Source organism: Daphnia magna, linkage group LG2 (assembly GCF_020631705.1).
Source record: "Daphnia magna isolate NIES linkage group LG2, ASM2063170v1.1, whole genome shotgun sequence".
In the NCBI taxonomy this organism is placed as follows: domain Eukaryota; kingdom Metazoa; phylum Arthropoda; class Branchiopoda; order Diplostraca; family Daphniidae; genus Daphnia; species Daphnia magna.
Genome location: NC_059183.1, coordinates 18,122,751 through 18,146,144, shown reverse-complemented (window position 1 = coordinate 18,146,144; position 23,394 = coordinate 18,122,751). Strand labels below are relative to the sequence as shown.

Sequence of the window (23,394 nt, the reverse complement as noted above, 5' to 3'; positions counted from 1 at the left end):
TAGTGGCAAAATTTGTCTTTACTTGTAACACCGAGAAAGATATGATACACACAAAAAAATGTCTTTTGAAATGTATTGCTTAACACATAAATTGGGAAAAGGTTATAAATTCTCGAGTTCTATACAATGTGTTCGAGCACACAACTTGATAAGTTTTCGGTAAGATTGGTTATTTAAAAAACGGTGTTGCGATTATCTTTTATCGGTATATTAAGTATCCATAGTTTTTTAACACCAAACAAGGTTCTCGACTGTGCTTATAGCTTAATCAGATTAGATAACGATGGAAAATTCAGTTCTAATCATTATTATTGGTAAAACGCACATTTGTAAGTATTAGACCTTGGCATTTGGGACAGTTTGCCAACATACAATTTAATTGCATACATAGTCCCTATATAATGCATTGTGAAATTGGTATATAGCTTTTGGTAAGGGGGAAAGACTGGTTCATAGGATTTGTTGCTTTTCAGAAAAGGCAATAGCTTGGGGTTAAACTAAAGTTGTGAGAAAAAAAAATACAAAATGACTTTCCCATAAGTACAGCAAAAAAAAACAGCAAGTGATGACATTATTTGTTTGCAGTCTGATAGGACTATTTTCTCCATTGTTGAAGACAACCAGCACCAAGGCGATGAACATCACTTCTTCCATCCTTTGTTATAACAGTTCCATCTTGCTTAACTACAACAAGGCAAGGAATACCACTGACATTATACTTTGCTTTTAGAGCCCTGAAATATTTAGAAATTAAATGTGGGGTGAATATCTAAAATAATTTTTTGTTTACGCCGAAAGTTGAGTTCCCCATGGTATAGCAAGCCAATCAGCATGTGACTCTTGCATGTATTGCATCATGTCATTTTCACTGCGATCTGAGGAGACAAAAATACATTCTACTCCATCATCTGGCAAATCCTTGGTTCAAAAAATACACAGACTAGCTTTAATACTTCTATCTATTTGTTAAAGTACAATTTTTCTTCAATAGAAAGAATCTTACCCTATAGAAATCAGCCAGGATTGGAGTAAACATACGACAAGGAGGGCTACAAAATGTTAAAAACATTTATTTATGGAATATGAAGAAAAAGCATTAATATCTCTTACCACCAGTGAGCTGAAAAGTAATAACAAATAATATTCTTGTTCCCAACGGCTATTTCAGGACAAAATAGATTGTTTTTGCTTGTTCACAAGCTGCTGTCCTTGGAGCATATCCATCTTATCTCTGCAGAAAGAGAAATAAATTGTTTTATGAAACAACTACTGTTGGTATGTTTGGATAGCGATCAAAATAATATTTTTTTTATGAACAGTTAACTGTTGCTCACGATAAGGATCACGAGACACGACTGCAAGTCTGCAATTTAGGCAAAAATATTTTAAACCGTGTGACAATGTCCCAATTAACACCTGCACCCCTTACTAATTTTACTTACGAAATCTGGTCGAGTTGCAGCAACCGTGGTGGTTTCCTTCATGCCTTCGGTTGGTAACGCAAAACACAGGCTGCTGCGATGTAATTTTAATAACTCGATCTCGTTCAGCTGCCTTGACGCTACCAGGAAAAGTACGACGGAAATTCCTGGTAGGGTTCAGGTCCCTTTCATAAATCACATAAGGGAAATAGCAGGTGGGAAATCTACCACAAGTCCTCAATCTAGGCGTTGCCATCATTGATGATGCTGAATATTTTAATAATCATTTATTTTTTGTTTTTTATGTTTATGTTTATGGGAATAATAAAATTCCTATTATCTTTCTAAACATTTCTTTTATTTCGGGTTATCATTTAACTAACCAAAGTGCATTGTTTTTAATAAGTGTAGCTCGGTAGTCGGTACTTATTGAGTTACTGTGATGGTTTATATTGTCGCGCCAGTACCTTCTGGTGTTCGACCATTGTCCATTCTTAGACTCCACTCACTCCAGTAGGGTCTCTTCTTTACACACTTCGGATTAGCCTACATACCGATGGGCTAACATACAGCCATTTAACACGTACATGTAATCATGTGTGCCGTTTCATTCCTTTCAAAAACTGTAAAATTGTCATCATTCCTCATGCTGAATTATCTGCCAAATTGAATTTTTGCTTAGAAAAAAAGCGACCAACAACAGATATGACTGTGGCACTTGTGGCAGATTCTGAAATTTTCTTTTTCCTTAGTGTCCACAGCTTTGTCAGATAATTTTTAAATATTTGTTTTACCAACATTTGATTAACTCAGCCTCCATATCCAGAGGCCGAGTTGCATGTTACTTTTAAAAGCGGGAAAAATGTTTTCACTTCCTGAAATGTACGTGCATACAGGTCGAGCGGAGCAGCCAGCCAATCAGAAAAACCCACGCGATTTTTGCGCTGTTTCGTTTAGCTTGATGCAATAAGTGCTATGCCTTTTTAGAAAACTAATTTTACTTACTGTTTTGAGATATTTTATAGAAATGCGCAAGAGAATATGTTTATTGTTACAGTAATAAGATGTATTGAAACCCCTTAGTCTGAGTGCTAAACTTAGTTAACAGTGTCTTGTTTCTTGCACAGACACTAGACGTCCAGTCCAGCAGGCAGCAACCAACCTAGAAGACAAGAGGCAAGAACCAACCATTCCTGGAGTGGAGCGACTCGCGCACCTTCAATCACCATTTGACACGTGGCAACGTTTGATATCTTTGAGTGTAGTGTCATCGTTGCACGATTTTATTGTTGCAGTTGCCGGTAGAGTAAGAAGTCTAAGAACTTTAGTTTAATACGTGGATCTAAGAATAATGCAAGTCTTGATCTAGTTTTTGTGAACGTGTTTACAGTTTGTCGCTCAAATCTTCAGTTTGAGAATTAATTTATTTTTTTGTTGTAAGTTAATTATTTTGACTATCTCCAAGAGAAATTGTTCATGTCAAAAACTTCTTTGACACTATTGAAGTATTTAACTTGTTCTCTTTTTACACAGGTTAAAGAAAATGGCACGGTTACAATTTCTCTGTTTAAGCCTGCTTGCATTATGTGCCGTATGTTGGAATCCAGTGCAAGGTGTAGCAGTAATGAGTGTCGATTTTGGAAGTGAATGGATGAAAATAGCTATTGTTTCGGTTTGTTATAAACATACCTATTCCCTTAAAAAGGCTTATTATAATATTATTTTTTTTAGCCGGGAGTACCCATGGAAATAGTTCTTAATAAAGAGTCCAAGAGGAAAACCCCTGTAGCAATTGCTTTCCGCAATGATGAGCGAACGATTGGAGAGGATGCTTACACTATTGGAGTGAAATTTCCTTCTAATATGTATTTCTATCTTCTTGAACTTCTGGGGAAAACACTTGACAATCCCCTTGTGCAACTGTATCAAAAGAGATTCCCCTATTATAAACTTGTTGAAGATCCTGAACGAAAGACTTTGCTCTTTGAGCATGATAGGTTGGTTTCCTTTCCCCATTTTTTTAAATTAAAAGGAATCAGTAATAAGGATGAAAAAATGTTTCATATTTATTCAGTGAAACAAAATTCAGCCCAGAAGAGCTTGTTGCTATGATTTTGACAAAAGCGAAGGAATACGCTGAAAGCTTTGCGCTGCAACAAATTACAGAAACTGTAATAACTGTACCTGCGTTCTTTAGTCAAGCAGAACGCAGGGCAATGTTGAAGGCCGCAGAACTTGCCGGAATCAAAGGTATTGAGCAAAATTTCGTCCTTTAATAAATTGATCATAAATTAATTCCGTGTTGTTTGCAGTACTACAACTTATCAACAGTAACACTGCCGCGGCCTTGGATTATGGTATTTTCCGGCGAAAGGATTTCAATGAAACCTCCCAGAATATCCTCTTCTACGATATGGGCGCCTCAAGCACCGTAGCTACAGTTGCTAGCTACCAAGTTGTTAAGACGAAAGAAAAGGGTTACGCAGAATATCATCCACAAGTTAGCGTGATTGGTCTTGGGTACGTTATCAGGCTAAATTCGATTCGACGGGTTTACTAATACCATTACAATCTGCAGCTATGATCGCACCCTCGGTGGTTTGGAAATCCAAATTAGGTTACGCGATTTTCTTGGCAAAGCTTTTAATGAAATGAAAAAAACGAAAAATGATGTATTCCAAAATCCGAGAGCTATGGCAAAACTATTTAAGGAAGCCGGAAGGGTCAAGAATGTTCTGAGTGCAAATGTCGATCATTACGCCCAAGTAGAAAACCTGCTTGATGAACAAGATTTTCGTTATCAGGTAAGAAGATTTCAGCAACTTATGTCTTAAAAGAACCATTTGTTATCTATAATTATTTTTAAATGTCGTTTAGGTGACGCGCGAACAACTGGAGAACCTCTGCTCTGATCTGTTTGAAAGAGTTACTGTTCCGATTGAGCGCGCATTGTCATCAGCAAAGCTCACTTTGGACGAAATAGGTCATATTATCATAGTTGGAGCTGGAACTCGCATGCCGAAGGTTCAAGAGGTTTTGGCCGCATTCACGAAAAGGGAACTTGGGAAGAATTTGAATGCGGACGAAGCTGCAGCTTTGGGTGCCGTTTACCGAGCAGCCGACCTGAGCACTGGTTTCCAGGTCAAGAAATTCATGACAAAAGATGCTGTGGTGCTTCCCATCGAGGTACGGTCGACCATCTACATTAATGGTTTAGAAACTAAAGCAATCCACCTGGAAAATTAGGTTGATTTCGAACGTGAGCTAGATGCCGGAGAGGACAACAAAAAAGTTGTTAAAATTGTACGTAGAACATTATTCCCTGCCATGAACCCCTATCCGCAAAAAAAGGTTCTGACGTTCAATAAGCACAATGAAGACTTTACCTTCTACGTCAATTACGGAAACATGTCATCTTTGCCGGAATCGGAAGTGGCTGTCATAGGGTCGACCAACTTGACCAGAGTGCAGCTTAGCGGCATAGCAATTGGTTTGGCTAAGCACCAAGATGACGGTGCCGAATTCAAGGGCATAAAAGCGCACTTTTCTATTGATGATAGTGGACTGCTTAGCCTTAGTACAGTTGAAAGCACGTTCGAAAAAATCCATCCTGTCGTTGAAGAACAACCTGAAGCTGCAAATAACACTCAAGGTACTACATATACTTCTGACTTCACATTCGTCCGGTGTTGATGACGCCGTCAAATCTGATTTGATAAGGTGATGGAACGAACAGTACAGAGAGCTCGAATTCCACAGAAAAGAATAGCACTAGTACTAAACAAGAAAAGAAACCGAAAATTGAGATCATAAAGGAAGAAATTAGCAAAACAGAATTCGTCCTTGATCTTCAGGATCTTACTGGTGGATCTCTCACCCTGGCCCAGAAAAGGTAATAAGTTTTACAAATGCTAAGAGGAATAACCCAACATTTACTAACTTCGATTTTTTTCCTGCAAAGAATTAACGATTTGAACGAAAAGGATCGCGCTCGCAAAGAAAAGGAAATAGCACAGAATAATCTCGAGACTTTTATTCTGGATATCCAGGATAAATTGAGCCAGGAAGAATTTCAGTCACTTGTAACTGAAGAAGACCGCACAAAAATTTTGGAAAAATGCTCTGAAGTATGTATTTTTGCTCTTAATGTATCTTACTCTGCCATTTCCAAATTTTTAACCGAATGATAATTTAGACTTCGGAGTGGCTCTATGACGATGGGAGCGATGTTGAAGCAAAGGAATATCAGAAAAAGCTGCAAGTGTTGAAAGATCTTACTGGTGAAATGTTCGAGAGGCACCGTGAACATCGAGATCGACCTGAGGTTATCGCAGCGTTCAAAAACGCCCTGAATGTTTCAACACATTTTTTGAGTAAGTTTAAAAACGCAACCCCCGATGAAAAATATCTAGATGACGATGATCTCGACGGATTGGAAACGCTCCTTGAAGATAACCAAGTATGATAGTACACCAAAAATATTTTCCTTTTTTGTTGGTTGTAACATTTCGAATATTCACCCTGGCAGTCCTGGTTGGATAAGAAAATGCTGGCGCAAAAAGACGCACCTTTATACGAGGCGCCTGTTCTCACGCTTAGAGCTATCGCAGAAAAAATGAATACCATGGATAAAGAGGTAAAAAGACAAAACAAGGAAAGTCAGATTTGAGCGTTGCTTTACTATTGCTAATATTGTTCAGGTGAAAATGCTCGTGAACAAAGCAAAAAATGCACGCACTAAGCGTCTGAAAGAGTTAGCTGAGAAATTAAAGGAGTTTGACAAGAAGGCCAACGAAACCACGGATGAAACAAAGAAAGAAAATGCCGAAAAGAAAGACAAAGACAAAAACGCAGACGACACGAAAGGAGACAGTGAAACTAAACAATCTGCTAATCCTTTAGATGATGATCATGTTGAACTGTAACTTTTTGCCAGACATGAACATCTAGGTTTTTTTGAAAAATTTTTCTTGTGTCTTTTTTTTCCCTTGAAGAGAAATCTTTTTTCTTCAAATCAGTCCCTTTCTTGTGAGTAATTGGCTGGGTACATTCCTTTTTTTTTTGTAAGCTGTATGCATGCATGTCAGCCCACTACGTCGTTTTTTACCCGCTAGGAAGGGACATCTCTAGGTAAAATACACTGACTTTCAACGACTATGATTTTCTTTTTCAACGACAAGAAAAAACAAAACAATCAGTAATGCAAGAATAAGTCGATTTATCAATATGTTTTTCATAACCCGTGTCCCGGTTGCCTGCGACACAAAGCATTTCCTAGCAGACGATCGCTTATCGATCATTTGGTGTTGTGAGAAGGCATTTGATGCATACTGCAACTCGTCTTAGTACATATGTTTTAGTCAAACGATTTTATCCATCCTATTCGAGTTACGTCGGTGGCCAAGTAAAAGGAATTCAAATCATAGCCCATCTTTATTTTACTAAATAAGTATTAATTGTATGAAGAATCCATCAGAACGCCATGGCAGTGCCTCGACGTGGGGTCCTTCGACATCACAAACAGCTAGCTGAAGCCGAAGTCAAAGATAAATTCGAAGATTTGTTAGTGTTTGGATACGCCTGCAAATTGTTTCGGGACGACGAAAAAGCAGCGGAGATTGATCAAGGGAAACTGCTAATACCATGGATGGGAGATGATTCAATCAAGATTGATAGGTGAGCGTGGCTCAAACATTTTATATTCCTTTCTTGCTTCCCCGATAGGATTGGTCCTGATGCTTCTTTGAAAATTATTTATCAAAACTAATGTGTCAGAATCTACTCCAACAGGACAACTTATTGGGTGCGCTTAGATTCAAAGACAAATTTTCTGAGCTGAATTGTTGCCCAACGTCTGCAGCACAAGTTTTGGATTACTTGAACAATGAAGGTTTGGATCGAATTGTGTTGTTTTTTCCTCAATGTGTGATGACTGCTGCCTATTCTGTGGTATAAGATTCTTTGTTAACTTGTTTTATTTTCTTCAAATTTGCAGGTATGATGCGCGAGGCACGTTATTTGACCTGAAATCGCACGAAACTCCCCAAGGCGGCTACGATCGCACCGAAGGACTTACGTCTGAAGAAAAGCGCATTGAAAGATTGTGTGATGAGGAACGCTATTTCGCACTTTATAAAGATGAAGAGGAAGAGGCTGTCATTAAAGAAGAGGAAATCAAAAGGCTTAACCAAGATCTGAATGAAGTAACATCTGAGGAAGTTTCGTATCATCAGGTTCCCTTTAGCTACAACACCACGTCTGGGGTTCGTATCTCTTCCCTTTCCGTATGAAAATATTTAAAGCTTTACCAACGCTAATGTCGAAACAGGCCGATGACTCGAATTTGAGCCCAAGAGAAGCACCCCTTCAGTCAACGCTTGGCCAGTTGGGCGATGCGGTCTACATACCTCCGCCGATACTTGATGTACCTCCAGACATCATTGTGCCACCTACCCAAAAGTTAGCGAGGATTATTGAAAAAACAGCCAATTTCATTTCATCTCAAGGAACTCAAATGGAAATCATAGTCAAAGCCAAACAAGCAAACAATCCCATGTTTCAGTTTCTACATTTTGACACTGCCCTGCATCCGTTTTACCGGCATATACTTGCAGCCATACGAAACGGAAGCTACTTCGTTCCAGCCGAAGATCCTGTCGAAAGTGATGAGAAAGAAGAATGTAAAAACAATGGTCATGTTAATGAATCTGACAGTGAAAGCGAAAATTACCTGCATCCTAGCTTACAACCTAAAGCTTCAGTCAGTTGATCAACAATCTAAAATCTGTTTACTAGTCATTCGTAACAATCGCAATGTTTCAGGACCAGACTGTTCATCGTGCAAGCGAGACAAATTCTACCGAAGATGTCCAGCCTATACAACCGTCAACGGACGTTCGTCTTCTAATGGATAAAACTGCAAGTTATATGTCACGTAATGGGCGCCACCTTGAATCTGCTGTTCAAAGCAAAGGTATACATCACATTCACTTGAATTCTTTTTTGACAAGTGTTAAAAAAATCTTTTGCGCTATTTTCAACAAGGCGACCCGCGTTTTGTTTTTCTCAACCCGGAACATGCGTTTCATGGCTATTATATCCAGAAACTATCCCTGTACAGCAGCATGCATCTGAACGTGGAAGTAACAAAACAGCCAGAAATACCCAACCAGCGTGTAGAAATAAAACTTGAAGTCGGGGAGAAAAGCCCTGCAGAGCGTTCGGCTATTGATCCTGAACTTGTGAAAACAGAACGTCGAAAAAAAGCGACTTTATTCCTAGATCAAATGAAAAGGGACAGGGTTACAGGTACTAATAAACTTTATTACTACTTCGATCAAAAATTGAAACAGTTATCGAGAAAATATCAACTATTTTGTGCATGTCAAGGTAAAAGTGCGATAGAAGATGCCGATCCGGTAGGCATTGAATCTACAAGTAGTTCAACGAAAAATAGCAAATCTTGCAGTCCTGATGACGTAGAGATTATTGGCGCTGTTTCTGGAGAGGCACGAGAAAGATCACGATGGTTTGTTTTTTTTTTCTTAACCGCCTGCAAAACTTGGATCAAAACTAACGTTTATTGTGTAGCCGTTCCTTGTCTTGCTCTCCATCCGAAAGTCGGCCGGAAAGAAAACGGCGAGATGTTCGTCGTCGTAGTCGGACACGCAGTCGAAGCCGAACACGACATCGAAGCGTGAGTCGAACAAGGCGACGAAGTAGAGAGAGAAGTCGAAGCCGCACTAGACCCATTCGTAGGAGTCCTTCACCTGAGAGGCGACGACGTCAACATAAGAAACACCGCAGTCGTGAAAGGTAGCAAACGAGAAATGATTCCATCTTTTCGCTTCTTGATTTCGATTGAATTCAACAGGCGCCGAAAGGAGAAGAAAAAACGCCACAGTCGAGATCGACTACGTAAAAAGCGTCGTCATCGATCTCGTAGTCGTTCGGCAAGTGATAGCCTGAGTCGAAGTAGAAGTCGTAGTAGAAGCCGAAGTGGAAGCCGCATGAACAGCAGTCGATCAGCCAGTGAGTCAAGGGTTTCACCGATTACATCCGCTGTTCGTAAACTTGCAGCAGGTAAAAGGCCCTTTTTTTATCGGCATTTTGATTTCTTATTATAATTTTTTTTGTTTCGTAGACGCTGCTGCTTCCAAGAGCTGTTCCGAGGCTTCAAGTCCACTGCCGTCGCAATTACTGACAATTCAGCCCGCTTTCGCCAAAATTGCTGAGGTAATTCAACCGTCAGGTTCTATTGTTACTTACTTATTTCGTTAATTATGAACATTTTTACAGGGTATCCGAGCCAAAGTGATTGCTATGATAGAAGGCGATAAAAAGTAGCTGTCACTTTATCTTAGAAGGGACAACGAACCCGGATATATGGCGTTTTTATTCGATCCTCCTGTTGCAACTCAATCAATAAATGAATAACGCATTTCTTTTTTCTTTGCGTTTAAATCAGAAACATGCGATCTACCTTCTACTACGAATAAATGAATTAAATTGTTTTGTTTTGTTAGTTTTTTTTGCTTTGTGTGTAATAATCGATTAAAGAAATGACATGAAAAGGAAATCACTTTTTCATTGTGCTAATAGAATATAACGATATTTGTGACACTTTGTTTGTGTTTGATTATTCAACGTGAAAATAATACAGTTATATCAACATAAGGAGTGCGGAGCGAAGGCACGTGATGCGGCATACCCCTTTTGACTAGAGGGAATACACGAAAAAAAAAGAAGAACAACGAAGAACGTGGAAACTAAAATAATTTGTTTGCATTTGGGGTTCCAGTTAGGGCAGCCGAACCGGGGCCCGTCATCATCAGGTGATGAGGACCATGCTGGAACATGGAGGAAAAGTGCATCATGGGAATCAAAGGCAAGTGGTGGGACCAGCCGGCCAGCCTTGGAGCAAAGACCGAAGAGTATGGATTGAGATGATGAGGATGTTGATGTCCACCAGCCATCCACGGATGCATCGCCGGATGAAGATGATGAAACGATGATGGCTGATGTTGGTGCATTTCCGGCCTGAAAACGATGGGTGCCGGGCTAGTTGTTTCTCCCACTAGTCGGGCAATGGAGAAATTGGTCGAACATTTGACTGGCGATGATATCGTCAACGAAGGTGGTGGTGTTACGGAATCCTGATGAACTCCCGGTGCCGTCGGTGGATTACATTCGTCGTCGGTGATGTTCAATGATGAATGTGAGCTGGAAGCGCTGCTCGGACGAGATTTTTTGCGATTTTCTACGCATATCAAACAGAAGAAATGAGTACAAAAGACTTTGGAACAAGACATTCAAACACAAAATATCTTACCAGGTGAACTGTCTCGTAATTGTCGCTTTTTCACACGGAGTTGACCGTTCTCGCGAAATCCCTTGGCAAACGGGTTGTTATCGATTTTCAATTGCGTCATTCGATCATTCTGCACGCAAAAAACAATTGAACAAGAAGGTCAAATGAAATTCAGTCGCTAAAGAATCGTCGGTTATAACGGAACTGTTTGAATGTGAACTTACAGCGTAGGCGGTGACGGCAATGAAACTGCAAACGTTGAAAGCCGCCGTGTTAATCGTGGTGGGCATTCCCCAATGAAGGCTGGCATAATCGGAAGCGGCAATGACGTGGATTCGCGGCACGTACTTGTGCATGGATGTGAGAACCAACTGCAGAACAAGAAAAAATTTCGTTCATTAATCTTGTCTTTGGCGGTGCAACGTTTTGTTATCAGATTTCATCATTCCGGCTGTTGATGCAACATCGTTTACGTACATGGCCTTGCTGATCCATGGTGTTGTTGGTTAACTTGACTTTCTGGAAAGAGACTTCGTGTTTCATCCATTGAGCTCCGGTAGCTGGGCTGTCGGGATGGGTGTAAATCCTTGATGGCCATTGAGGTTCTGCTTTGCCGGAACGCAGCCACCCGGCGTTGAAACGGAATCGAGAATCGTCGGCCAGGACGAGATCCAGGAGTACAAAGTATTTTGTGTTGGGGTCCAAACCGCTTAAATTGACTTTTAATGTTGGAAACATTCGTCTAATTTATTTTTAAAAAAGAAATACGAAGAAAATGATTATTAAATGGTTGAAACGATAAGAAACGACAGCTGGATCACCCACCTTCCCAATTTGGTGATGATCATCTCCGTGCCGATCTGATGAAACTGTTGCCACAGCTCGGCATTTTCCAATGCAATCTTGATGTTTGGATCGCTTTTGACGGAGGCAGCGGCGGCTAAATGACGATGGGCCATCATGGCTGCTGCTGACGCACTATGATGAGCTGCTGCCGCCGCTGACGGAGAAAGCTGATACGCTGATCCAGCGCCCATAGGAGGCAGTTCTGTTGGTTGATAATCAAAATAGAGATAAGTAAAAGTCGGCAGGTAGAAGGAACGGGTGAGTTGAACGAACGAATCACTTCTCACATTCGGTGTCATTCGATTTAGCAAACATACCGTAAGGTCTCCGTTCATTTGGGAATCGGTTTCCGGCACTGATTGCCAATTGGTGAATGTCATCCTCACGTGTCACGGCAGATGGTGACATTTTAGTCGCATCCATTTTGTTTCTAAAAATTGTTTGCCCTTACACTTAAACACGACCAACGAAGAGTGTTCACTCAACACACACAAGAAGGCACAATTTCACGCACTCTGGTCAAATGAAATGTCTTGACACTAAGAAGAAAATGCCGAAGACAACCGCACTGGGCTGAGATACTTGAACGACTGATGCTGCAGAGTGAAGACGATCCGATAGATATCATGTTTTATTTCAAGTTTTTTTTTTCGCAAGTCTCCAGTGGTGGAGACGGATCGTCGAAGCCCAGAACGGATGGGGGGTAGAGAGCCCTTGGGTGGGCCGCAAATAGGAAAGGGATATCTTCTTTGCTATTGGTTGGTTTTCAAGTTTTGGCCTTCCTCTTCTTCTTTCTTATTCATTCCATCCATTTCCAAACCCCCAATCCGCTTTTTATTATCTTTTGGCCATTCAAGTCGGACGCGTTCCTTCCATGATCCCTCCTCCTGTTCGTCGTCGTCTCCGCGTTCATTTCTTCCCCCTTTTTTTTTTTGTTATCTTTTATCTAATTATCACCATCTGCTTTTCATAGAGATAGACTAAAAGAACACGTATCCACCTTCTTCCATGTGCCATTTATACATTTCTTTTGATTCCTTCAACGAACAGGCCTTTTGTCCACCCACTTATTTAGCCCATTTCACTTATACAGAACACACAGAGGAGAAAAATATATGAAAATGATCCCGACATAGATACGTCTGGCACATGTATATATACGCCGCCGACAGTTTCTTGCTATACAAGCGCGATAAGTCGCCCCTTTTTTTGTTTTTTTTTGTTCTTCCACCTCTTTCGTTTTTGGTTTATATTCCTGTATATATTCATTTGGTTCACATTACCATTGCAAATTTGTTTGTGTTTTTGTTTGATTATTCGTGTCGAAATACAATGGCTACAATCGATTGCAATCAGAGTGTCATTTTTGTCATGCCGTATATTTTTATTTGAAAAAGAGAAATGAGAACAAACATTTCAAAAAAAAAAAAGTCCAGTGGGAACTGATCGGCCGAGAAGAACATGGCGCCATGTTGTGTTCCTCTTCTTTCAACTGCTACTTGAAAATGAGAGATAATCCACTCAGTCACGCTTCAAGGTTTACCGCAAAATTGGTCAATGAGATACACACGCACGGACAGAATCTCGAAAATTAAAGTGAGACACCCCATCATCATGCAGTCCGTCCTACCGCTTTCACGCGACAATCGACGATGACGGACCGCGGTTGCAACCCACAGGCGTGTCTTGTATCATCCCCTCGACACAACGGCGACATAACCACGGTGGGGGGTTGACGACACACAACGCAATGGAATCATTTGCCTATGGGCGGGAATGATCAAATAACGACATTTCTTCCAAACCGAACATTCTTTTCCTTCGTTTTACTTTGAGTTTATCCCCTTTTTTTCCAATTATCTATTTGAAGTTTGAAAAAAGTCTAATGAAAAATGACTTGGTAGCGCTCAGTGCAAGTTGTACACGTACGGTATAATGTGCGGACAAAACAAAAAAAGGGCAAAAAACGCGAGTGTGAGAAGAAGAAACTGCTGTGAGTGATAACGTTGGCGCGACTGGGTCATCACTCCGGCGCGGAATTTCAAGCAAAAAAAAAAAAAAAGAAAAATACTTGTACCTCCGGTTTGTATATTCCCTTTAAAAAAAAAAAAAAAAGAAGAGGGAAATGGCAGAAAAATGAAGGGGAGACCTTGTGGATTTGTGAGGGTTTGGTCAACAGCGATAACGAGCATGATTTTTTGTTTCGCTAGAAATCCGACTGAGAGAGGGGGGAGCCATCTTTGACAGGCATTTCTCGAACGTTTAGCGCGACGAGTGGCACCGTTTTTTTTTTTTTTGTGCCTTTTTAAAACAAAGCACAAAAAAAAAAAGGTTGAAACTATAATGTAGAGGGAAAGGTAAAAGAATTGCTTCCCCGTCTGGAATTCCGGTTCTTGTGCTCTCCTCCAGAAGCACAAGAGAAAAACAGTCGAATATCCTCGCGGGGCTTGTGCGCGCGCGTTGCAGTTACTGGTGCGGATGCTGCCCTGGACAGGGGGGTCTCTCCACACAGCACATTCATATGTATCTATTCTATCTCTCACACACACACACACCGCATATATTTCATTTTTGCCAGTTAAACGCTGGCATGGGTAATGGGAAAATAACCACACAGAGCCCAGAGATATGAAGAAGAGAGGAGGGCTTTGGAATTTGTTCTTCTTCATCTCCATCCACCTTATTATTCTTATTTTGTGTGTCTGATGGGGGGAACCTTTTTTTTTTTCTATTCTTTTTGACTGCTCTTCTTGTCTGAGGGGTTGGTCCTATTCATCTTCTTATATGTGTATATATGCCTTGGGTAAATAAAGAGAAGAGGGGGGTTGAACATACACATCACAAATACACACACATACATATATAGAGAGAGAGGCTACATATCTACGATGACCACCAAAGCAGCCAGGGGTAATTAGACGATTTGGGGCCAGAAATTATAAAGCAATCCGCAATGGCTATTCGGATTTGTTGTTTTTGTGTGCGTGTGTTGTCTGTGTTCTCCTCGGCTCCGTAGAGACAACGAAAGCTGTTGCTAGATAATGGGGAATAATAAAAACAAAAAATGGCCACACATACAGGTCATCCAACTAGAAACGTATATATAAAGGTTTTTGTGTGTGTGTGTGTTTGTTCTTGTTTGAAAAGTCCTCTGACACATACGAATAGCTGGAGCCACAACTATGGGGAGGGGTCTCCAAATTCTTGCTAGAAGTAATGCTTTTAATAACGATAATTAGCCTATATGTGCATCGAGGAGACCTTTTTTTTTCCCCCTTTTAACATGACTATGCCCACTTTGGAAACAAGGATTTTGTGGGAGTTGTCGACAATAAACTTGGAGGGGTTGGACGTTTGGCTCTATTGTTATTATACACACATACATGCGACGAGGAGAAGCAGAAACGAACTGACTTTACATGTCTATAAAGATCGTTCCGATGTCGAGACGGCCGTCACGGCGATGATGGAACCTCCTCCCGTACAGCAAAAAAAAAAAAATGGAGAAAGAGTTTGTGTGGTCCTTTATTTTTTATTCGTTGTACTTGTCTGCAGGCTTTTGTTGGTATTGATGTCCTCGCTCATCTTCGTGTCGTGTCATGTTTCCGAGCCAAACGTTCAACGCGCTGTTTTGCATCTGTTTCGGGTACGCAGAAAGAGGGAGAGATATCAGGTCTCTTGAACTACATAGAAATGGACCTCCCTGACGACGACATTTTCCTTTTAACAGCTTTTTAATAACCAAAAAAAAAATGACTTTTCTCCGTCGCCAGTTGAACTTTGTGTTGTTCTTTTAGTGGCTCCCCTTTTCTTCCAGTCATGGGGGTTCTCTTGTTCACACATCACGTCAACTAAATGGCCTTTGTTTTGTTGTTCGGTATGCTGAGGAAGATCATGGGGAGTGTGAAGAATGTCATCTTGTTCCGATCTCTCAGCCACCAGTTGCCGTGAAATGTGACGGTAAAAAAGGGCCAGCGCAATAAATACAACAAGATGTACGAATGTGATCTAACGTTTCCAGTCACTTAAGCAAATCATTTGCATTAAGAAAACAGACAGGAGGGTTGTGTTTAAAGAAAAAAAAGTTTAAAACCAACTTCCGGGGAAAGAAAGAAAGAAGTACAGACAGCGGTGTGCGTCAAAAGAAGAAGCCGTGTGTGTATATTCAAAAGCACAGCAATATATACGATAAGATAGCATTTAAAAAAAAAATAAAATAAAGGAAACTCTTCTTCTAGCAGCAAATATACGTATGTGTGTATGGGTTCCGGAGTATAATCTCTTTCCTCCAGATCCAGTTGTCAGTACAATCTCTTGACACACAAGGAGCGACTGGCGACACTCGTTATCACCACACGTTTTTTCTCATGTGTGTTTTTGTGTGTTTGTGCAGATTTTGAGGATCAATTTTGTTCATCGCTAATCAGGAGCGATTTTCTTGAACTCTGGCTGATAAATTCAATTATTTTTGGAACAGCAGCTGGAGTCAATCAGGTGTAAACATGTTCGTCCTGACCCTGCATGCGATCAAAAATGAACGTTGATTTTATTTGTTGATCGATGTGCTAAAGAAAGACTTGAGAAGAAAACAAATGAATCTCCCTCGCAGTCAGCGATGATGAGCGAAGATGACAACATGCCAACCTACAGAGGATAGAGCTGATGTTTACTTCGTTATCCGGTAACAATCGGCTCCAAGTGTGTGTGTGTGTATACATCATACAGTGCCGAGTGGAGCTATACAGCACCGGCTGAAATTGTTTGTTTGACAAGTGAACGAGAAGAGAGCAGCTTGTCAAACATCAGCAGTCGGCATTTCTATATGCACATTGATGGTCTTAGCCAATCCTGTACTTCAAACTTCCAACTATACACTCGCTTTATACGTGTGTGTGTGTGTATACACACAAGGGGCAAAAAAAAAAGGACAACAACGTCGACGTACCCGAGAGTTAGAAAACAGGGTGGGCGGCGGCTTCAGTGGCGGCGGCGGATGAGAGAGATAGAAGAAGTGCCTGTGATGTGTGTAACTCGAGACGAGTTCTTCATCGTGCCGACCTATTCTCTTTCTTCCCCCTTTTTGGCTACACATTGCGCTCAACAACGGAAAAAAAAAATCAGCCCGTCCTTATTTGAAGTTTGGGAAAGAAAAACGGGCTCCCGTTTCGTCATTCCATTCGATTTGTTGCTACTTAAAACTAAAAAAAAAAAAAAAGATACACCGACCCGTGCCCACCTGTCCCAAGCGCTTGTAACAGCACCCGACGTTCATGTCTGTACCATCTCTCGTTTGTTGTTTTTAACGTTTTACTTTCTAATCTTCTTGTCGTGTACATCAAATTATATTGACTCCCGGTCTATCTGTGTGCCGATAAACCAAACAAGAAAAGAACATTCCTTTTCATCCAGCCTGTAACATACAGGCTGCTGTTATTGACAGCTTGACCCATGTGCCTTATCCTCCACATCACAGGAATAGACTTAGTAAAAAATGATTCTCCTACAACATAAATCTATAAACAATTTTCTGTTTTTCAAATAACCTATACAGGGTAAAAGAATAGATTTATTTTTTTTTTCCTTAAAAAATAAAGAAACATCCACGTGTTTTCTGTGTCTAACTGTTTTTGTGGTGGAATTGAATGAATAAGTGAATAATAATCGTTCTCATAAATCGTGAAGGGGGTGAAGGGGAAAACCAAACACCCTTGACGTTTTGAGAGTCAAAATTGAATAGAAAACCAAACAGATCCCGCTGAGTGTGTTATAACCCCCAACAGCCCCAAAAAACAACATGCCAACACAACAGAAAAAAAAAAAGGGAAAATAAAAGGTATTTCAAATATTGGTTTTGAGTCCCACGGTTTTCTCCCCTACAAAAAGACCGAAACCAAACCACTCCTGAAAAAAATAGAAAAGGGGAGAAAAAAAAAATCAAATCAATATATACAAATAAAAAAGAAAAATGCATAATACATGCGCTATTCCGCCTTGGGCATTACCATTTCTAATGAAGATGTCTTTGTATTGAATGGAACCCTTAAGGTCTGTACGCATAGCACCTTCACTAGATAACAAAAACAAAAAAAAACATTTAAATAAAAGAGAAAATGTTTCTTACGTATGCTCACCTTAAAAGGTGTACGAGAAGGGGGTAGACTATAAGAGGGGGGCTAAAAGCACGCCTAAAGATTCAGAAAAAGAAACATGCCGAGAAAACAATCCTTGTTGTCGCCAGGAAAAGTGGCGACTTGTCAGTTGTGTGTATTTTATATCCACCATATAGAAATGGAGGATGAGAATATATATGTATATACTATAAGGTAGTTAAAGAGAGAGAGAGAGAAAAGCCCCAGTAGGAATAGGTTTTAAAGTGAAAAACCAACGGGGGGTCGTTGTATAGTGTAGACATAGTAGACGAAGGCAAAAAACAACACAAGAAAAAGGGTCTATACTGGAGGGTTAAGGTTCCTGCCATCCATTTTCATCGGCTCTGATGTTGTTTTTTTTTTGCCTTTAGTCTTGTGTCAGACAGTCAAGAAAGAAAGAAAAAAAGTGTCAGATTCCCCAGTTTACATAGCGGAGCCAATCATATTGACTTAAAGAGGTCTATGTTGTGGGAGGAACTTGTGAGCACAATTTCGATAAGAAAAACGGGGATGCCAAGTATAAGTAGAAAAAAAGGTTGACACAACCAGAGTTTTTGTGAAAATGTGTGTCTAAGGAAGACGCGCCGACATAGGCGCCGGTCCGCGCTCGCTCCGCTCAATTGCACCCGCGCCGCGCGCGAAAGCGGAGGAGGGTTAGGGAGGAGGGGCGCCATCTCGGCGCCGGAGCAAAAAGAACGAAGTGGAATTCTTATTCGATTTCTTGTCTCCGTTGAATATGTCGCCCTTCCGCACTCGGTTTTCATGGACAATGTCCAAGAAACGACCGCGGCTGAGTATATAGCAGCAGGCCAGCGCACGCGGTTTTCCGTTTTGGTGACAAACAACCACCAGTAGCATCAACAACAGCAGCTGAACTAACTGAATTTTTTAAAACAATCAACCGGAATAGTTCGCAAGGCGCTTCTCAATTACTTACCTGATGGATTTAAAAATTAAAAAACAAAAACAAACCGCAATGACGGTCGGAGGGGTTCGGTAACGTGAAAATGACAAGCAATTCTACGATGGTGATATAATAATAATGAGAGAGAGAGAGACTTGGCGCGACAGCCGCAGAAATTCGAATCTCACAGCGGTGTGTGTCGCCTGCTGTCGTTTGTTGATGTCTCATCAATCATCGTTATGTATACGCACGGCGCATAGTCGACTGTTGCGTCCATTGTCAACCAAAAGAAAACGGGCAAACTCTATACATGTACATATCCAATGAATTGTGAGAATAAAATACGGATTACACGTGGGTGGAGGACCGTTTTACGTTGTAGGGATTCTCGACATTCTTGCGTGTCATCTTATTAGATGCGATTGTTATGCTCACTGCATTAAACTGCTCTGTTAGCGTATGAGCTCTTTACACAGGCAATGGTGGCGACGATACTCGTCAGTCATCCGCTGGATGGTTGATGTTCTATGGCGGCAGCTCCATGGAGAGAAGGGCGGTTCTGCACTTTGACTGATTAGACTCTCAGTTTTGTGGATTTTCACAGTTCTCCTTTCTCTCGAGTGTACGGTACGTGTCTTATATATCTGTGTATGTGTGTTTGAGTTGATGGTTTTCTCTTGAAACAAAGAGAAACCCTAGTCAAGAAAAACACCACCCCAAAGAGAGAGAGAGAGAGAGAAAAAAAGCTGAAATATCTATCTTTTCTCCAAGAAAAAGAAAAACACAAAAAAACGCATAAAGGGTCGCGGCCTCTACCGCCCTCCATCTCCTCCTCCCCCGCGTTGGCTCCGGCGACTCCGCGGGTGCCCCGTGTGTGTGCATGGCCTTTCATCCCTATGTCTACTACTAGGCAAATATTAGGGTTAGGCCTCTTGGTCTTTTTAAAACAAGGCTCGCACTCTGTACATAGTTTAGAAGGGCACACACACACGTACGCACTATATACACACACACACAAGAAGATGAAGCAGCAGTCCATCCAGCAAAAAAAGAAAGAAAAGGCTTTTGTCTGACTGCCTGCCCCCCCCCAACCGCGCCGACCCCTCCCCCGTCTAGCTGATGCCCAGCATGTTCATCTCTCCTCGTCCCGGCACCCCAGCAGAGGGGCCCCTTAATGGGGAAGGCCCTGATAGACCCCCAATATAAGGTGGCAATGGCTTAATGAGTTTGGCGCCGACTAGACTCTTGTCGCTCTCTTGTGTCCAGCCGCAGTTATAAGAGAGAAAACGAGGAGACAGAAAAGAGAAAAGACAGAGAAAGAGACACCCTTCTCTTTTGTTTGACAAATCAAGTCGTGCGGATAAGTCTCTTCTCTCTTTCACCCCATTCGGCCGCTCATTTTGTTTTTTTCTTTCTTCCTGATACAACCCATATATATATAGTCTCCTTCCTTTCCGGCTGTATCTTTTTGCTCCTTCAACTATATACAAGTCCGGCTTCCGAGTATGCAGACCTGCGTGTATGGATGTCGCCGTTTTTGTCTCTTTTCTTGATCATTTTGACCGAGAGATCCAGACTGAGATAACCTTTAACAGCACCAGCGCCACTTTCCCATAGCCCCCCCTTAAAAGTAGACTATACGGATGGAAGAAGGTCAACGAAGCTCATTGTCACTATTTCGCTGTCGGATGGAAGCGATACCGATCCGAAACCTGTACGTACTGCCATAGTTTTTATACCTCATGGACCTAATGATCTTTATAATGAAGGCCAGCAATACGTTGTCTGTAGGTGGATTGTATTATCGAAACGGACCATCTTTCGGCCGGTCAATACTCACACGTACTGTACCCCCACTACGCGATATATATCGAAGAAGGTTTTATTGATTTTAGTTCATTTCCTTGTCAATATAGCTACTGTCAAATGTATAATGTATGGTTCTATATATCTTTCAAACCCTTTAGCCTTCGTTATAGCTGCGCAATGATTTCCCATGTCATTCCGAACGTGCTGGCTGGTTAGCGGGAATGATTTCCGTCATTGGCTTTATGGTATAAAAGCTCCAATAGCGGTGGTCATAATAACATACAATTTTAGCTCATCATCGTATGTTTAACATAAGGCAAATTATCCCTGGACAGAGGCATCGATGCTTATCGAAAAGAAAAAAAGAAGTGGCACACGTGTGCAGGTTTTCTCCTGGACCAATTGCTCGCTTCCGTCAAGCAATTCCTCACTCCGTTCTTAGTGTTCATTAAGCATGCAACTTCGATCGGCCTATACAGCCAATAAGAGAACATTTTAAACGAGGATTGGTCTTATAGTTTTTGAACTAAATGCAAAAGACAAGTTGGTGCACTAGCAGCACTTTGTTTTCGTTTATTTAAAAAACGGCTGGTTTAACAAGAAAACCAACAACTTAAACGAAATCAGCGTTTAATTTTGATTATGCCGTGTGATTTTTGTCGAATTCTAAGAGATGCCGTTTTTTGCAGATTTTGACAAAAGTGGGAAGGCTATACCCTTCCCACTTTTTCATTTTTGGCCAAATTTCAAATTTTGCTCAAAATACATTATTTCGATTCGGAATTAAATGAAAATCACGGAAATCAAGTTTATTTTCCCATTTGCCTTACAGTTTTTGAATTAAACGTAAAAAAACAAAGTTGGTGTGCTAACAGCTTTTTATTTTCATTGATTTTTAAAATGGTGAGTTTAACGAGAAAACCTATAAACAAATCGAAATCAGCGGCTAATTTTGATTGTACTGTGCGATTTTTTTTTTCTCCAAGGCTTTAGGGAACTTTGCGAACACCGGGAGTCGTTGAGTCCAGGTATATAGTATGGGGGATACTGAAACAAAGTTTCTTAACTTGTACCGATAACAAAGTCCATCTAGTGGCTGTAGTTGCTAGTGTAATCTTGAAAAATAAAGAACACAGAAAGTGTAATATGACAAGTACTGTATTTCCGAAGGGTGGATGTTCTAATAATTGGTTGTACCACCCAAAGAAGTATTAGACACACATAAGAACAAATGGGTTAGGATCTCGCCTACTGTAAATGACTGGACCGTAACCAACTTTATATGTTAATCGGTGGATGAAAAAGAAGGAGTTAAAATCCGGTGCAGAGACAGGCGGACAATAATAATGATAAAAATACACTTAAAACAGACTTACGGATAATTCTTAATGATGCAAAATCGCACGAGATGAGCTTTTTACTTGCCCGCTTCTTGATCTATAGTTTTATTCTCAGAATCTTGAGATTTGATTTCCAGATTTTTAAACTGCTTGGCCAATTTATCGCATTCCTTTTTGTGGATGGACCAGTGTAGCTTCTGGCAGTCACGGTTACAATACTGCACAGACTTGCAAACAGAGCACTTGCTGGCCACCTTCTCTTGGCCGCAAGTTGCACATGAATCGTCATCCTGAAATCCCCTTTGGCCGTTGATACACGAAGTGAGGAGGTTGAGGGCCATAGGGGAATCTTGCTTTGTTTTGGAGAGGTTGACAAGCAACTGACGAAAAATGGTCGTCTCTTTAAAAGGGAAAGTGCGGATAGATTCTCTGATGAAATTGTCCAAAAATTCAGGGAATCCATCCGAAGGACGTTGTTTAAGGAAAGCTTTAATGTACTGATTAATCAAATCTACGACAGATTTCTCAGGGTGCTGATGTTGCTCTTTTGCAATCCTTTCAACTAAGAAGCGCAAGTAATGGTATTTGAGTGAAAGGATTTCATTTGCTTCTCGACCACGTTTCATTTGATTCTCACTAAGCAACTCCAGTACGTTTTTTACTTTTGCAAGATTTTCGTAAAGCATAGGAAGTTTTTGAATGGTCAACAAAAGATGAACAGGATGCAAATTAACCTAAAAACAAAACCAACAAAAAACTAAGTTAGGTGCCTTTTTGTGGTAAAACAAGAAATGACATGTGTCTATTCAAGTGCACAACCTGCATCACAAATTTGTGCAAAGCTGGTGCAGCAGCTGGAGGTAGCTTTGATTCATTTTGGTCATTGGGTGTTGCAGTATAGAGCTCTATATCTGAACGGGGAATGAAGTTGTTGATAATGGACACAACTGTGTGGTTTCCTGTAATAATGTTTGGTTTTAGTGCCACATTGTTTCACAAGTGTGTTTATTAATCAATTCACCTACAAATGCAGCCATTTGAGCTGCAGTCCTGCCTACTGAATTTATTGTGTCAGGCTTGGAACCATACTGAAGCAACTGTTGACAAATATCTAAATTTCCAGATAAAGCAGCAAAGTGAAGGGTAGAATATTGATGTTCATGATGGCCTCCATTAGGATCAGCTCCCTTACGGGAAAGAAAAACATAAGAATACCACCAGCTCATTTACCTTTAACTATCAAATCACCTACCAGATCAAGAAGTAACTGGCACATATCTTTTTTTCCTTTAAAGGCGGCATGTTGTAGCAATGTCATTCCATGTTCATCTTCACTATCAATTACAACTTCCTGAGATTTTATAAGTTCTTGAAGACCCGTAGAATCATTGTTGCTTATCTTTTCGATAGCTTTGTTAATTTTCTCAGAAATCATTTTATGTTACAAAATTTGGACAAAGCTGTTTTTAGAGGCAATTAGATTTGCAATTCTAGTGTAAACAATAGGAACATTCAGCTAGTCTTTGCGTCTGCAAATCGTTGCCGTAGCAACCTTTTGTTTTATAAATAATGCAGCAATGCCACAGCAATTGTCTGAATTAAAAAAGGATTCTAT

At 40.6% G+C, this 23,394-nt stretch overlaps 4 protein-coding genes and 1 long non-coding RNA gene across 6 annotated transcripts; 2 read left to right on the top strand and 3 right to left on the bottom strand.

Annotated features, from left to right (window-relative positions):
* Positions 1–192: 192 nt before the first annotated feature.
* On the bottom strand, positions 193–1,692 carry LOC116916247 (nucleoredoxin-like protein 2). Its single transcript, XM_045170173.1, is given in 6 exon segments — positions 193–734; positions 791–918; positions 1,004–1,049; positions 1,111–1,166; positions 1,168–1,229; positions 1,443–1,692. Coding segments are annotated over 6 exon segments (669 nt in total). The 5' UTR covers positions 1,681–1,692; the 3' UTR covers positions 193–595.
* Positions 1,693–2,569: 877 nt separating this feature from the next.
* Positions 2,570–9,933, top strand: LOC116916248 (hypoxia up-regulated protein 1). Its single transcript, XM_032921469.2, has 23 exons — positions 2,570–2,857; positions 2,955–3,093; positions 3,153–3,418; positions 3,496–3,671; positions 3,734–3,941; positions 4,000–4,225; positions 4,299–4,607; positions 4,668–5,073; positions 5,142–5,313; positions 5,383–5,548; positions 5,617–5,880; positions 5,950–6,057; positions 6,122–6,342; positions 6,416–6,449; positions 6,898–7,097; positions 7,417–7,684; positions 7,750–8,181; positions 8,244–8,394; positions 8,466–8,949; positions 9,012–9,236; positions 9,295–9,503; positions 9,565–9,656; positions 9,720–9,933. Exons 2-23 carry the CDS (start codon positions 2,965–2,967, stop codon positions 9,765–9,767), a joined length of 4,794 nt encoding a protein of 1,597 aa, XP_032777360.2. The 5' UTR covers positions 2,570–2,857; positions 2,955–2,964; the 3' UTR covers positions 9,768–9,933.
* Positions 9,934–10,034: 101 nt separating this feature from the next.
* LOC116916246 (T-box-containing protein TBX6L) lies at positions 10,035–12,184 on the bottom strand. Its single transcript, XM_032921465.2, has 6 exons — positions 11,895–12,184; positions 11,557–11,779; positions 11,209–11,473; positions 10,956–11,102; positions 10,753–10,861; positions 10,035–10,680 (listed from the first exon to the last, which is right to left on the bottom strand). The coding sequence occupies exons 1-6, from the start codon at positions 11,998–12,000 to the stop codon at positions 10,190–10,192; spliced, it is 1,341 nt and encodes a 446-aa protein (XP_032777356.2). The 5' UTR covers positions 12,001–12,184; the 3' UTR covers positions 10,035–10,189.
* Positions 12,185–19,951: 7,767 nt separating this feature from the next.
* Positions 19,952–21,227, top strand: LOC116916244. Of its 2 annotated transcripts, XR_004390559.2 has the most exons (4): positions 19,952–20,344; positions 20,422–20,509; positions 20,598–20,684; positions 20,756–21,227. It is a non-coding gene; the product is annotated as an uncharacterized LOC116916244 (long non-coding RNA). The 2 variants fall into 2 exon arrangements; XR_004390558.2 differs by having other exon boundaries at positions 19,958–20,344; positions 20,598–21,227.
* Positions 21,228–21,579: 352 nt separating this feature from the next.
* Positions 21,580–23,324, bottom strand: LOC116916234 (ankyrin repeat and MYND domain-containing protein 2). Its single transcript, XM_032921451.2, has 4 exons — positions 23,032–23,324; positions 22,801–22,966; positions 22,599–22,738; positions 21,580–22,513 (listed from the first exon to the last, which is right to left on the bottom strand). Exons 1-4 carry the CDS (start codon positions 23,212–23,214, stop codon positions 21,857–21,859), a joined length of 1,146 nt encoding a protein of 381 aa, XP_032777342.2. The 5' UTR covers positions 23,215–23,324; the 3' UTR covers positions 21,580–21,856.
* Positions 23,325–23,394: the final 70 nt, after the last annotated feature.

What these genes read in the sequence shown, in the direction of transcription:
- LOC116916248 (XM_032921469.2), top strand. Translation starts at nt 2,965, where the DNA reads ATGGCACGGTTACAATTTCTCTGTTTAAGCCTGCTTGCATTATGTGCC. An exon ending in AACAAGATTTTCGTTATCAG is followed by an intron (nt 4,226 to 4,298) that starts GTAAGAAGATTT and finishes AATGTCGTTTAG; the next exon opens with GTGACGCGCGAACAACTGGA. An exon ending in CGCTCCTTGAAGATAACCAA is followed by an intron (nt 5,881 to 5,949) that starts GTATGATAGTAC and finishes TCACCCTGGCAG; the next exon opens with TCCTGGTTGGATAAGAAAAT.
- LOC116916246 (XM_032921465.2), bottom strand. Translation starts at nt 12,000, where the DNA reads ATGGATGCGACTAAAATGTCACCATCTGCCGTGACACGTGAGGATGAC. An exon ending in AAATGAACGGAGACCTTACG is followed by an intron (nt 11,780 to 11,894) that starts GTATGTTTGCTA and finishes ATCAACCAACAG; the next exon opens with AACTGCCTCCTATGGGCGCT. An exon ending in ATTACGAGACAGTTCACCTG is followed by an intron (nt 10,681 to 10,752) that starts GTAAGATATTTT and finishes TGATATGCGTAG; the next exon opens with AAAATCGCAAAAAATCTCGT.
- LOC116916234 (XM_032921451.2), bottom strand. Translation starts at nt 23,214, where the DNA reads ATGATTTCTGAGAAAATTAACAAAGCTATCGAAAAGATAAGCAACAAT. An exon ending in GCCAGTTACTTCTTGATCTG is followed by an intron (nt 22,967 to 23,031) that starts GTAGGTGATTTG and finishes CTTTCCCGTAAG; the next exon opens with GGAGCTGATCCTAATGGAGG. An exon ending in TCAAATGGCTGCATTTGTAG is followed by an intron (nt 22,739 to 22,800) that starts GTGAATTGATTA and finishes ACATTATTACAG; the next exon opens with GAAACCACACAGTTGTGTCC.